This window comes from Felis catus, chromosome D4 (assembly GCF_018350175.1).
Source record: "Felis catus isolate Fca126 chromosome D4, F.catus_Fca126_mat1.0, whole genome shotgun sequence".
NCBI classification, from domain to species: Eukaryota; Metazoa; Chordata; class Mammalia; order Carnivora; family Felidae; genus Felis; species Felis catus.
Genome location: NC_058380.1, coordinates 57497308 through 57511776, shown reverse-complemented (window position 1 = coordinate 57511776; position 14469 = coordinate 57497308). Strand labels below are relative to the sequence as shown.

Here is a 14469-nt window from a genome sequence, read left to right as displayed (position 1 = left end):
CATAGGAAACTTACAGAGACCCTCACAAACCCAGACACCTACGGACGTCCCCACAGATGTCCGCAGACTACCCAAACACTCTCACAGAGATCCAACAAACCCCTTTAAGAGAAGTGAGCCCCTAAACTCGTCCCCTTTAGTTCAATGCAGCCTCCTCTGGAGACCGGACTGTTGTTGCCACGGAGACTACCGGGCGTTCCGATTGCTCTGGTGACGGATCCCTCCTCTCCCGGCACGGGTTCCAGAGGTTTCAGTCAAGCTCCTCCCTCAACGGCCCCGGAACCCCTCGTCCCTCCCCAAGTCCCCCTCCTCAGATCTGGCCAGAGCTCCTTTGCGAATTTCTGCAGGTGTCCAAGTCCCCTCGCCAAGTCGCAGACTTGAAGGCAAGGCCTCTCACTACATAGCAAGTACAGCCCGGTCTCATCCAAGAGCCTTCCATCCCTCGCTAACATTTCCCCTTCCCAGCTTAAGACGAGATCCTGACCTAAGGACTTGTAACAGCCAAGACAGGCCCAGAGGTATGTAGTTTCTCCAATGGCTCTTCCTCCAAGCCCTCATCTCGTTCCCCTCCTAACATATTCTGTCCCTTCCCACCTTAGTCCAACCCTCTCCCATTCTCTACTTTTCATCCTTACCCTCCCCCTCCACCACGTTTCTCCACCCAGTTCCGTCTTCCCCTTCTTTTTCTCCTTCCTCTCCTCCTACCGACTGATTCTCCACCCTCAAGTACCTTTTCCTGTGCTGAATGTCAGGTCATCTTCCTAACCTACCTCTCTCACTACTTCTTGTCCCAAGCTTCCCCTTTGGAAAGACTAATGAATACAAGTAAGTAATGAATCCATCTGGAGCATGAGGGGGAAAGTAGGGAGCACAGAAAGTTAAGGCTGGAAAAGTTAGGCAGTGTTGCAAGTAATGACAGGCCTTGAATGTCAGGGCCCAGAAATTTGGAGTTAATCTTAAGGCTGAGACAACTGAGTGTTTTCAAGCAAAGGAACAGCATTGTTAGGCTTGCATTTTAGAAAGATCTCCAGTGGGTCATTAAGGAGGGCTGACTTCTTTTAGACATCCCTCCAAGATAAATTAGTCACACCTCACTCCCCACAGCATCCTGAGCTTACCCCAGCACAACATCAACTCATCTGTATTGTCTGTCATTGGGTTAACCTGGTCCACCTTCCCAGATTCTTTCAGAGTCCAGTGCTTAGCACAGTGCCTGGGTGAAAGTGTAAGATTGGGCTCTTTAAAAAGTATCAGTTTACAGGGGCAACTGGGTGGCTCAGTCAGTTAATCTTCCAACTCCAGCTCAGGTCATGACCTCACGGTTCGTGGGTTTGAGCCCCGTGTCGGGCTTGGTGCTGACAGCTCAGAGCCTGGAGCCTGCTTTGGATTCTGTGTCTCCCTTTCTCTCTGTTCCTCCCCTGTTCATGCTCTGTGTCTCAAAAAAAAAAAAAAAAAAAAAAAGTAAAAAAAAATTAAAGTATAAGTTACATATATCAATGAGAGAATAGCTGAGTGGATTGATGTGCTGGGGAAAGTCGCAGAGGGGCAAAGTTGTTACATAATCCAGGTAGAAAACTATGAGAACTTGAACAGAATTGGAGGGGAGAGAATGGATTTTGGTAATACAGTATTTAGAAGACAGGAAACACAGTTCTTGGTGCCTATTTGAAGATGAGGGCTGAGGGGAAAGGATAAGACTAAAATAATTCCCAGAGTTCAGTTTTGATGCCCTGTGGGACATCCATTTAGCAATGTCCAGCAAGCAATTGGGTTTGAGTGTGAAGTACAGGGATTTAAAGAGGTCTGAGCTGGAATTATGGATTTAGAAATCATCAGCATACCAGCCGGAAGTAATTGAAGCCTTGGACATGAATAACATCAAGGGAGGCTTGATTATGATCCCTAGACAAAACAGGCTGCAGTCAGGGCCCTGCCTAATGCATCATGACATTGTCCTGCACTCTTAAGAGCAAACCCCCACCTTGGCTTGGTAGTATCCCAGTCTCTAGAACTCCACTGCCTGAACATCCTGGTCCTAACGCTCAGGCCCCTGCTCTTGGACTAGCCAAGCTGCTATGTTCAGGCTCTTCCTGGGGCATGGTCCTCTGCTACCATCTACTGATGGGATTCTGACTGCTTCAGCCTTTCTATCTTTAAGCTCCCTCACAACCCATAGCTACATGCCACACGGCATCTAGGCACACAGGTGAACCTCTTGGCACCATACCCTGACCCAAAGTTCATCTTGCTTCCCCTTTACATCTCAGGTGCACGGAAAACTTTATCCTAATTCCATAATCCACCCCCCCCCACCCCCCCACCCCCCCGTGAACTCTGACTTGCAGACCCTCCAACCTCCGATCCCAACCTAATGAAGCCTGTACCTTATTCTACCACTAGATGGAAGCAGACGAGGTCACAGAAGAGCCTCAAACAGCCATGGATGCAGAGGAACACCCCTCTTCAAAGGACCCCTCTGCCAAGGACTCACAGGAGCCCCCTGGCCCTGAAACATCCTTTGAGACTTCCATCCCTGCGACCCCTTTAGAGCCCCACACCTCTGAGATCCCTTTAGAGCCCCACATCTCTGAATCTCATAGGACACCATCTGCTTCCCAGGCCCTTTTAGAGACCCACACCTCTGAAACCCCTTTGGCAACTTACATCCCTGAGACCCCCTTAGAGCCCCACACCTCTGAATCTCATATGACACCATCTGCTTCCCAGGCCCCTTTAGAGATCCACACCTCTGAAACCCTTTTGGAGCCTTCCATCCCTGAGACCTCTTTAGGATACTCTGTCTCGGAGATCCCTTTGGAAACCCCTATCCCTGAGACCCTACTGGAGACTCACATGTTTAAGGTCCCAGAGAAACACCTTTCTTTTCATACCTCATCACAAGGCCGTATCACTGTACCTTCCTCTAATACTCTGAAGGAAGACCTCTCTGAGTATTCCTCCAGTGAGGTCTCACAGACAGAGAGGTCTACCCAGATCTCTGAGTCTGAGATCCTTCAAAAGCACTCCCTTTCAGGCCCTTCAGCCCAGGTCCACCTGGACATATCTGCAAAGGAGAAGGAAGAGGAAGGAGAGGACAAGGAGCAGGTGGATGCCACTGACAGTACCGCACACACAGCTCAGCCTGGACACCAGCTGGTCAAGAAGAAGGGGAAGAAAGGAGTTAGCCGTAATTGTGCCTGCACTTTTCCCCATTCCCCATTATATATATAATTTATTGTCAAATTAGTTAACATACAGTGTACACAGTGCACTCTTGGCTTAAGGAGTAGATTCCCATGGTTCATCACTTATATACAACACCCAGTGCTCATCCCAGCAAGTGCCCTCCTCAATGTCCATCACCCATTTTCCCTGCCCCCTAACCCCCCACCCCATCGACCCTTAGTTTGTTCTCTGTATTTTAGAGTCTCTTTTGGTTTGCCTCCCTCTCTGTTTGTAACTATTTTTTTCTTTCCCTTCCCCCATGGTCTTCTGTTAAGCTCTTCAAGTTCCACATATGAGTGAAAACATAGGATATCTGTCTTTCTCTGACTGACTTATTTTTTAGCATAATACCCTCCAGTTCCATCCAAGTTGTTGCAAATGGCAGGATTTCATTCTTTCTCATTGCCAAGTAGTATCCCATTGTATATATAAACCACATCTTCTTTTTTTTTTTTTTAATTTTTTAATGTTTATTTATTTTTGAGAGACAGAGGCAGCATGAGTCGGGGAGGGGCAGAGAGAGAGGGAGACCCAGACTGTGAAGCAGGCTCCAGGCTCTGAGCTGTCAGCACAGAGCCCGACGCAAACCACATCTTCTTTATCCATTCATCAGTTGATGGACATTTGGGCTCTTTCCATAATTTGGCTTTCCGTAATTTGTTGAAAGCGCTGCTATAAACATTGGGGTACATGGGGTACATGTGCCCCTATGAATCAGCACTCCTGTATCCTTTGGATAAATTCCTAGTAGTGCAATTGCTGGGTCATAGGGTAATTTTATTTTTAATTTTTTGAGGAAACTCCACACTGTTTTCCAGAGCGGCTGCACCAGTTTGCATTCCCACCAACAATGCAAAAGGGTTCCCCTTTCTCCACATCCTCTCCAGCATCTATTATTCCCTGAATTGTTAATTTTAGCTACTCTGACCAGTGTGAGATGGTATCTCAATGTGGTTTTGATTTGTATTTCCCTGATGATGAGTGACATTGAACATCTTTTCATGTGTCTGTCAGCCATTCAGATGTCTTCCTTGGAAAAGTGTCTTTTCATGTCTTCTGCCCATTTCTTCACTGGATTATTTGTTTTCCAGGTGTTGGGTTCGTTAAGTTCTTAATAGATTTTGGACACTAATCCTTTATCTGATAGGTCATTTGCAAATATCTTCTTCCATTCCATTGGTTGCCTTTTAGTTTTGTTGATTGTTTCCTTTGCTGTGCAGAAGCTTTTTATCTTTGGAGCTCCTGGGTGGCTCAGTCAGTTAAGCATCTGACTTTGGCTCAGGTCATCATCTCACAGTTCATGAGTTTGAGCCCTGCATCAGGCTCTGTGCTGACAGCACAGAACCTGGAGCCTGCTTCAAATTCTGTGTCCCCCCCCCCCCCTTTCTCTGCCCCTCCCCTGCTCACTCATTCTCTCTCTCTCTCTCTCTCTCAAAAATAAGTGAACTTAAAAATTTTTTTGAAGAATCTTTTTATCTTGATGAGGTCCCAATAGTTCATTTTTGCTTTTATTTCCCTTGCCTTCAGAAACATGTCAAGTAAGAAGTTGCTGTGGCTGAGGTCAAAGAGGTTGTTGCCTGTTTTCTCTTCTAGGATTTTGATGGTTTCCTGTCTCACATTTAGGTCTTTCATCCATTTTGAATTTATCTTTGTGTATGGTGTAAGAAAGTGGTCCAGTTTCATTTTTCTGCATATTGCTGTCCAGTTCTCCCAGCACCATTTGCTAAAGAGGCTTTTTCCGTTGCATATGCTTCCCTGCTTTATCAAAGATTAGTTGGCCATATATTTGTGGGTCCAATTCTGGGTTCTCTATTCTATTTCATTAGTCTATGTGTCTGTGCCAATTACCATACTGTCATGATGATTACAGCTTTGTAGTAGAGGCTAAAGTCCGGGATTGTGATGCCTCCAGCTTTGGTTTTCTTTTTCAACATTACTTTGGCTATTCAGAGTCTTTTGTGGACTTTTCCCCATTCTCATCACTGTCTTACACCTGTCCCAATAAGAGGGGATTGGGTTACTCTTTGACCTGGCCCCTTCTTTTAGTTTTAGGGACTCCTTACTTCCCTTTGGTTACTCAGCCTCTCCCTTCCCAGGTTATGTGGTCCAACCAGAGGTCCCCACTCAGCAGACAGAGATGGTGGAAGTGGCTAAGGCAATGCACAGAAAGAAGTTCAGTGCTCAGGCAAATTATCTTTTCCAATGGGAGAAGAATGCAACCCTGAATGCTATCCAGACCGGTGAGCCCAGGAAGCCCTTGAGAGGCCTGTGACAGGCCCATGGCCAACCTCCAATCCAACTATATCAGGGAACCTGCCCTGAACAATGGAGAGCTGCTCCTTGTAGAAATGGCAATGCTGCCTGCCTGAAATATTGGAGTGGAGCAGGCAGGTGGGCCAAAGTGGATGGCATGGGTGCAGGAAAAAAGTGAAGATATTCATATAAAACCCAGGTAGGGACAGGCAGCTAAAATGAAGTTGTTTAAAGAAAAAAAAAGCAGGGCCACAGGCTGACCCCACATCTAGGGCTCTAATAGCCTACACCAAACAGACCTTAAAGCAGAGATGGCCCAGACCTTGGATAGTCCAGGAGACTTGGTGCTCTGACATGGCAAAAGGCCTTGGTCCCCTTGGTTGAACTCCATTAAAAGGCTGTCACCCTGAATGCCAGACCGAGAATCACCTGTTACCCAAAAGCCATGAGTCTCTCCACCAAAAAGGAGAGTTGTACCTCCCAGCCCTGTCAATTCCAAGTCTCAGCCCAGAATTAGTACTTTTCACAGCCCCATTAGTGGCTTGCTAGCTTATCTAGTCGGCATATAAAGGGTGTGCAGATGTACTAGGTATACATATGCCATCCGGTGTGTGAGCATGTGTACCTGTGTTGCTGAACTTCATGTCTACAGGGAATACCTTCAGAAAGAAGGCCACCCTGACCCACTCTGCAGATTCTGGGGTTTCTAGACTGAATTAGATAGACATCACTGTATTTATTTTTGTCTTTCATACTTCCTTTCCCCTTATGATAGGAAGAGAGTTATGTTGAGACTAGATGAGCCTAAGATAGAAAGACAGCCAGGTAATTCTATGTCCTTCTCCCTTCTCCATGCAATTTGCTTTCCTCATTCTCATGCAGGGCCCCTTCCCCCTCCACCCCGGGCCAAGAAAGTCACAATGATCTCATTTGGGTCTCTAGAGAATCCATATATGTTCTGTGTAGAGAAAGATCAAGTGTAAGCTTTTCTTTTATTTATTCAGCATTTATTGAGCACCAACTATGTGTCAGGCATTGAGCTAGATGTGGAGGTAGTGGTTGGTGGGATTTCAAAAACAAAATCCCTCAAATAATTTGTACTCTAATGAGAGACACCAAAAAGTAAAAGGATAATTGTAATTCATTCTAATAATTGCTGTGACTGAGGTTAGCCCAGAGTGCTGCATGAGCAGAGATAAGAGGCACCCAATCTTGGGGGCTCAGGGAATAAGCCTTGGAAGGGATGACTTCTCAGCTGAAATCTGTAAGATGAGTAAAAAGAGGTGGCCAGGTAAAAAGTGAGGTAAGGTGAGACATGACAGGGCAAGGCACCAGGAGGAAACCGCAAGCAATGTTGGACAGAGCTGAGCTCTGGACCGGGAGAATTGTACAGGCATTTCTGTGGCAAAGGTCAAGAGTTGGGACTATATCCTAAGGGCACGTGAGAGTCACTGCAAGATTTTAAATGGGACAACAACACGACCAAATTTGTGTTTTTTAAAGACCACTGTGTCCGTAGCATAGACTGGAGAAAGATACGACTGGACGTAGGAAGACTACATTTGGCCCTGGTAATAGTCTGGGTAAGAAGTGAATGGGTATAGGTGGATGAAGTAGATTCAAGAAACGCTGAGAAGACAAAACTGACCTTTGGATCTTTGGATGTGTAGGATAAGAAAGAAGGACATGCCTGGAATGACATCTAGGTGTTTGGCTTAAGAGACTGATTAGATGATGATGCCATTCATGAATGCCTAAAACAGACTAGATGCATAAGTACATGTTGGATGAACAGAGGACAAAGGATGAGGGCGAGGTTCGGAAGGAAGAATTGAATTTACTGCATTTGAAGTGCTTGTGGAACATGCTGGTAAAAGGGTCCAGTAGACAACTGGCTGTATGGGTCTGAAGCTCAGGAGAGAAGTCTGGACTAGAGACATCCTTCATGAAAAGACATATGTTGTATGGAGATATTCTAAGCAAAAAGAGATGTTATCATGCAAATGTGAGTATGTGACCATGGAATTGACTGTGTTGTACCTTGCCTGGTATTTTCACAGTAAGCATCTGTCCCGTAGACCTCTTTGCCACAAATATTATTCTGCAAAGTTAATTGACCATAAGGCAATTTGCCGTAAAAGATAAAAAAAAATAACTAGTTGACAGTTTGGTTTGACAGTTTGTTGGTTTTATCCACTATTTGGCAGTTTGGTTTCATTTCTCCACTGACACAGTACTCCCATTTATAGATAGATAGATAGATAGATAGATAGATAGATAGATACTATATATATTGTATAAATCTTAGTCTTCATAATGGTCTACACTGTGGCAGAGTTTTGAGCTCACATTTCCCATACAACTTTGGAATGTCTATCAATGGACATGTGACAATATGCCAGGAGCAAACAACAGTGTAGGAGGCTTTCACAACACAATACACAGCTCAGTGGCAAATATGCATCCTAGTATTTGGAAATTGATACCTCTCTTAGTGAAGGAGAAAATTTTAGCAAAAGAAGAAAAAGTGAGATGCTGAACAAGGAGATGAGTCAACAAGCAAAAAAAAAAAAAAATTGTATAATGCTATGAATGAAAGACTTTGAAGACAAGTGCTTAGGGTACAATCCACAACATAAAATCAGTTATTTACACAGCATGGCCATGAATCTACACTATGCATTTTAAATTCAAATATTTGGATTTTGCAATAAGGTCATATTTAATTTTGATATTCATTTTCCATGTTTAACTATGCCCTCTTTAATGAATGTCCTTTTATTTTTTTGTGATTTTATCTTTCGTGGCAAAATTGCCTATGGCCAATTAATCATGCAGTGGAAATGTTTGCGGTGAAAATGCTTGGAGCACAGATTCTTAAGGTGAAACTACCTAGAACCACCTGGTACACCGTCAAAATGGCATTCCAGATAATGTCTCCTCCCCCTACCAGTCCTTGTCCACTTATAACAGAAAGACAGTTTGGAATCAGAGCAGAGAGTAGAGGGTCCCACTCTGGACTATATAGCCTGATGTCAATTGTCCTGCTTTAAGGGCACTGACACTTATAATGGAGTCTGAGGTATAGTTGCCAGTCTCTGTTTAAACTCTAGTCTGCTTCATCTAAAGGCGGGGCACTGACTCCCATATCAGTGCTTGCACTTGACTCTCCCAGGCTTTCAAGCGGGACCTTGATATGTGGGCACTGACCCTTGTTCACCTCCACCTCTCATCTGTTCACCGAGTGTATCCTGCTGCTCTGAACAGAATTCAGAATTCCGCTAGTGGAATCCTGGCCCCCACTCACTTCCATTGTGACTCTACCTATATACCCTGCCCTTTCAACAAAGCCTCACTGCTATAATGGGGCACTGACACTTCAGGCTGGCAGGATCGAGACAGAAGTAGCAAAGCCAAAAGCCACGCCTGGACAGGCTTTAGACCCTGAAAGATCATGGGTAAGGCAAGAAAAAACTAGACTGACAATCAGGCACAGAATTGTGGATTGTGGCCCTGGCCAGAGTCAAAGACCAGAAGACACTAACTCTTTCCCACCCTCCTTATGGAACTTCAGTGTTAAGCCTAGAATACTGGGTCTCTTTTCTGTCCTGAAGGAGTTTGCTTATTCATTTAGTCAGTCAAGCTGTCTGTGCTCTCTGAGCACCTATTCTGGGCCAGGCCTTGTACGAGGACTAGAAATATAGGTGAAAACCTACAGTCTAAGAGGAATACAAGTGAAAAGTCCACTATTATAATGCCTTGTACTGTGAGAGGAGTAGCAAAGGAGTCAGAGAAACGAAGAGGAGGAGCCCCTAGACAGGCAGAGGAAGTCAGGGACAACTGTTTGGTGGAGGTGACACTTCATTGTAGCCTTTAAATGGGAATGAGTCCCATAGCTGAAGGTCCCACTCCGTAAGGACTCATACAGGATTCTTGCCTAGAAGTTGGAGTAGTCTCAGGTTTCACGAAGGGTGAGAAAATGAGTGGAATGTGCTCTCTGGTTCTCCCACATTTAAATGGCTCCACCCTTGCCTTGTAGTGAGATTGACCATGAAGCCAATTTCAGATCCCACTACTGAAACCAGGCTCTCAAGGGTTGTGGCATCTTGCTGGTGCCTATTCTCAGGGATACTTCCTAGCCTCACAAGCTTCTGTTTCTTGGTCTTCACCACTCATGACTTCTGGCCTACCCCTTTCTCCTGGTTCTTAGAAAACTATAGCCAGCCCTTCTCAAGTTCATAGATAGCATCAGTTCAGGAACACCAGGAACATAAAGGGAAATAGGAAGGTGCCAAACTGGAAAAGTGAGGAAAACCCTCCTCCTGGTCCCAGAGCTGCCCAACCTCCTCCTCCTCTTCTGGTCCCTTTAACAACCACATTTTCTTAGGTGCCAGTCCTCACCATCTATTCTATACCTGGCCAATCATCTTCCCTTTCCCTCAACTTAGACACTTCAATGAAACAAAACAAAGTGAGGCTCTAATGTGGGAAGGGGAGGAAATGAGAATCTTAATAGCCACAGAGAACTCAGCAAGATTCGTGTTTGTCTTCAAGCAAAATTTCATTTCGAATCTTCCTGCTCAGAAACCACTTCAGAAACTGAAGACTGTCTTCAGTCATTTCTGACAGGCTAACAGAAATGGAGTAGATCCTGGGGTGGGAAAGGAGCTGAAACACTTGTGGGATACTGAGAAAATCCGATGGGGAAGATGTCTCAAAGGGTGGAGATCATGGGTGGAGTGAATACACTGGGGAAGAGGTGAGACCACAGGGGCTGGGGGTGGGGGGGTTGCTTAGGCTATTTTTCCTTCTCACTCTTCCCTGTTAATTCCTCCACACTCAGGTCTCCATATTGGCTGGCGCTGCCCCCATTATCTATGGGACTGTTTCCAAATTGGAGATGAATCCAAATGCTTTTGTGGACACTTGTTGAGAGAGCACCAGATCGTCTCAGGTAGGGAGAACTGACCAGCCCCTGTCCATGGGAAGGGAAAACTATACTCGGGCCATGTATTGGGATGTATGAGAGAAAGTGTGTGTGTATTGGTATGGGGGAGGAGGACTGGCACAGGAAGGCTAGGCCCTATTAGGTGCCAGTCTAATCCTCCCATCCATCCCCATTCCCATAGACATATCTGTGCCCTGCAATGTGGGCCAGTGCCGCTGCCTCATGTTCTGCTTTATCCCATCACGCCCAGAGGAGGTGGGTGAGTTCTGGCTTAAAAGACGAGCTACCTTTGACCCTAAGGCCTGGAGGGCCCAATGTCGCTGCAAACACAGCCATGAAGACCATGCAGCTACTGGGTCCCATTCCTGCAGGGTGAAAGGTAATTTCTAGGGTGAGGGGAGTACAGGGGTGGGCATGGGTAGGATGCACATGGTTTGGGGATGAGGATGGGGGAACTGGTAGGAGAAACTTGGGTTTGTGGTTGGTGAGGAAGAGAGGAGAACGTAGTCAGCCCGTGGGAAAGCGCCAATTCCCTATACTCGTCTTGGCTTCCCCCTTGCCCTAGGCTGTTGCTGCAACTGCTTTGAGTCTAATTTCCTCTGTGCGGCCTGTGACCGGCGCTGGGAGGAACATGAGACTTTCTTTGAGACTGAGGAGACCCGGCGACGAGGAGGGAGGCCTCACGGTAAGGGGGCAAGGGCAACCTGGAACGGGACCATTCCAGGACCATAGTCAGAAGGCCAGGCAGGAAGGTGCTCCCACCCTCAGTCATTCCATCCTGGACTACCTCTCTCTCTCAGCGCCTGCATCCCAAACTTGCACCAGTCTCCAACCCCAGGAGCAGACTGTGTGCCTTTTGCAGAGATGCCTACCCTCTGAGAAGCCATCGTCAGGAATTCTGACTCTGAGGCTTTACAGACACAGGGGCCCTCCGGCCATCCCAGCACCCATCCCAGACCTCCTGGGCTCCCTGGCCCACACAACCTGTGGCCTGGCCCTAAATTTGACCCCCCATACCTGACCCTTTCACCTCTGCTTTTCCCTCCTCCAGGGACAGACACTGTCAACACCTGGCGCAAGCCTCTCTGAGCCTGGCTCGAATCGGCAATAAAGAAAGGGGAAGCCACTGGAATCTGGCCTGCTTCTGTATGGGGTGGACAGAACCCAGCCCAGTGACAAACACCGTAGGACCTTAGAGTTGGTACCTGTTGGGAACAAGAGAGGGCACCGCACAGGAGAGAGGCTGGATCAAAGCATCTGCCTCCACCACACCCACACTCAAGCTGCTAGCTCTGGCATCAGAAGGAGAGTGGCTTCAAGGAAGCCAAGGAGGGAGGGGGGTTTAAGAAGGATAGAGGAAACAGTGATGTTAGATGCAGTTGGGGACTCCAGTAGGATAAAGACTGAAAAGTGTCCATTGGATCTTACAATTAGAAGGTCTTCAGATAATGTAGTTTCAGTGATGCAGTGGAGGTAGAAACCAAGTGGTAAGTTTGAAAGAGTTTCTTTAAGAAGCTTGGATGAAAAGAGCAGGAGAGAAGTCAGACAATATCCAGAGGGAGATGTGCAGTCAAGGAAGCATTTTTTAGGAGGGAAAAAAGGAAGGGACCAGTAGAGAAAAAGATTTTGAAGATGCAGAAGAAAAACAGAGATACCTGGTGAGACAAGATGCCAAAGATGGAGGGAGGGAATGAGGTCAGGGCAGAGGTGAAGGGATTTGTTCTACACAGGAGAAACACCGCTTCCTAAGACCAAGAGGAAGGAAGAAAGAAAAGGATGGGGACTTCCCTGAGCTGCAGGGAGGAGGATCTTGAAGTTCCCCTGCGAAGTAGGAGACAAGGTCAGTTGCTGGTGGGGGAGGAGAGGGATAAGAGTGGGGAGTAGGAGATGGGAAGACAGAGGCGAAGGTGTGGGAAGGCTAAGGTGGGGAACTGGAGAAAAACCTGATCAGTGGATAGTTGAGGATTCAGGGACAGCTGAAAGCGGGAATCTAGTTAAAGAGGAAGAGAGAAACAAAATAGATTGATGGTTGGTGATGGAAGGTATCAGGGAGGATGATCAGGAAAATAAAGCAAAAAAGAAGGCTTGAGGATGTGGAGAGAGCTGACCATACAAATGGAAAGAAAGTGAAGCCAGGAAGCAACTGACAGATTGAATAAAGGAACAGTCAAAGGACTAGAACGCTCTAATAAGGTGCAGTAGCAGATGTAGCAGTAGGGATCGAAGCATAGGAGACAGTGGTCAGAACCTACAGAGAGTTGCAGCTCTCAGGTGAGAAAAGCTGCCAGGGATCACAACGTTTGGAGTAAAAACTGTAGGCCAGGGGCCAAAATCAGTGAATCATAGATTATTTTTATGAGGAGTGGGAGATTCTGGCACTAATTGGTTCTGTGATCCTAGGCATATCATCACTTTCCCTCTCTGGGCCTCAGTTTCTGGATCTATAAAAGAGGAATAATCTCTGTGCTACTTGCTCTCCCTGAGAACCTAAAGAAATCACCAGTTTCAAAGTGCTTTGTAGTCACCTACCCTGCCTGGCTGGTTTCCTTCCTCTTCCTAGATCCCAGCTCTTTTTATCTCTTGAACTTCTCCAGAGCAGCTCTAGGGGTTGCTGCTGTCTCAGAGGCGCCACGAGAACTGCATACAGCCTCTAGGGCACAGAGAAAAGGCCAGTCAGTCTACATTTCCCCACATTTGGGGAAGCTATCTGTCCTTCCAAAGGAAGGAATGCAATCTGGACTGCTAGAACTCCTAGGGGAAATTACAGGGTCAAATGTCTGCCCATTGGAGGAAAAAGGCCTTTCTAACAATAATATGGCTATACAAAAGATTATTCCTATCTCCAGAAGTAGAGTTCTTCTTGACTGGTGATATGCAATTAGTGCCATAATGACCATTCACTGAAACGAATTCAATAGTCAACAGTAAAGGAATGGTTACTGTAATAAACTCATTCAAGGAAGTAATATGCAGACATTACAAAGTATATTTACATAGACTATGTAATAATATGGAAAATTGATTGTAAGGGGCAGAATAGGAATATACATCCAATACATATGTACTTTATATAATGAACGGAAATGAAACACCAAATGTTATTCATTCCACAATCACTGATGTGCTAAAACAACAACAACAACAACTACAACAAAAACCACCTAAAGATACAGTGGTGGCTTTTGTCCTAAGTGTTAACTGTCAGGCTAAACCTTGGTTGGGTAAGTATATTAGCATTTTGTGACCCCTGTTCCTTAGGTCAAAAATATATATTCCAACAAAATGAAATATACTTCTCACCCAGCAATGACACACTCCCGTTGTCCCTCAAACCCGACTAACTGAAAATACCAGGTACGAGGCTGTTTCATACACCATTTCTGATTAGAAAAGAACATTGGATACCTACTCCTTTGCTTGTTAGTCGTGCGCAAAGACAGGTCACTATCGCCGCCTCCCGTTAAAAAGAAGAAGAGGAGGAGGAGGAGGAGGAGGGGGGAGGGGACGGGGAGGGAGAGGGGACGGGGAGGGGGAGGGGGAGGAGGAGGAGAAGAAGAGGAAGAAGAAAGCAAAAAAAAAGTCCTGAAAACGAACTGCAGAATCTTCAATGTTGGAGTATGCACACAAGAACATAAACAAGGGACTGCCCTTAGATGAGTAAGTTAAAAATCTTTGAAAGGCTCAAGGGTCTGAAATGCCCTCGTGGGGAAAACGCTGGCTATCTTATCCCTCCAGTTAAATACAGAGAACTGAGGGTTGATGGGGGTTGGGGTGGAAGTGGGAATGGCCATCACTGGCATTGAGGAGGGCACTTGGGATGAGCACTGGGTATTGTATGTAAGCAATGAATCATGGGAATCCACTCCCGAAGCCAAGAGCACACTATATATACAGTGTATGCTAGCGAACTTGACAATAAATTACAAGAAAAAAAAAAAAAAAGGACCGGTCTCAGTTCACCTTCAGCCTCACAGGGCAGGCATTCCCGCCCCCTTCTTCCGGGACTCCTAAAACCTTGGCCTCCAGGGGTTGCGGTGATTCCC

At 46.1% G+C, this 14469-nt stretch overlaps 1 protein-coding gene and 1 long non-coding RNA gene across 3 annotated transcripts; one reads left to right on the top strand and one right to left on the bottom strand.

The window, feature by feature from the left end:
- Positions 1–298: 298 nt before the first annotated feature.
- Positions 299–11558, top strand: FAM221B (family with sequence similarity 221 member B). 2 transcript variants are annotated; one of them, XM_023242432.2, is made up of 8 exons: positions 299–383; positions 466–518; positions 2401–3187; positions 5322–5465; positions 10322–10432; positions 10608–10805; positions 10992–11111; positions 11478–11558. In XM_023242432.2, exons 3-8 carry the CDS (start codon positions 2401–2403, stop codon positions 11513–11515), a joined length of 1398 nt encoding a protein of 465 aa, XP_023098200.1. In that variant the 5' UTR covers positions 299–383; positions 466–518; the 3' UTR covers positions 11516–11558. The 2 variants fall into 2 exon arrangements, with proteins under 2 accessions (XP_023098200.1, XP_023098201.1); XM_023242433.2 differs by lacking the exon at positions 5322–5465 and having other exon boundaries at positions 380–518.
- Positions 5129–14348, bottom strand: LOC102900894. The gene is made up of 3 exons (XR_002737569.2): positions 13836–14348; positions 12956–13076; positions 5129–5218 (listed from the first exon to the last, which is right to left on the bottom strand). It is a non-coding gene; the product is annotated as an uncharacterized LOC102900894 (long non-coding RNA).
- Positions 14349–14469: the final 121 nt, after the last annotated feature.

Coding starts and splice junctions, on each gene's coding strand:
- FAM221B (XM_023242432.2), top strand. CDS start 2,401: ATGGAAGCAGACGAGGTCACAGAAGAGCCTCAAACAGCCATGGATGCA. Junction 10,433..10,607: donor AGAGCACCAGATCGTCTCAG/GTAGGGAGAACT, acceptor CCATTCCCATAG/ACATATCTGTGCCCTGCAAT. Junction 10,806..10,991: donor CCATTCCTGCAGGGTGAAAG/GTAATTTCTAGG, acceptor CCCTTGCCCTAG/GCTGTTGCTGCAACTGCTTT.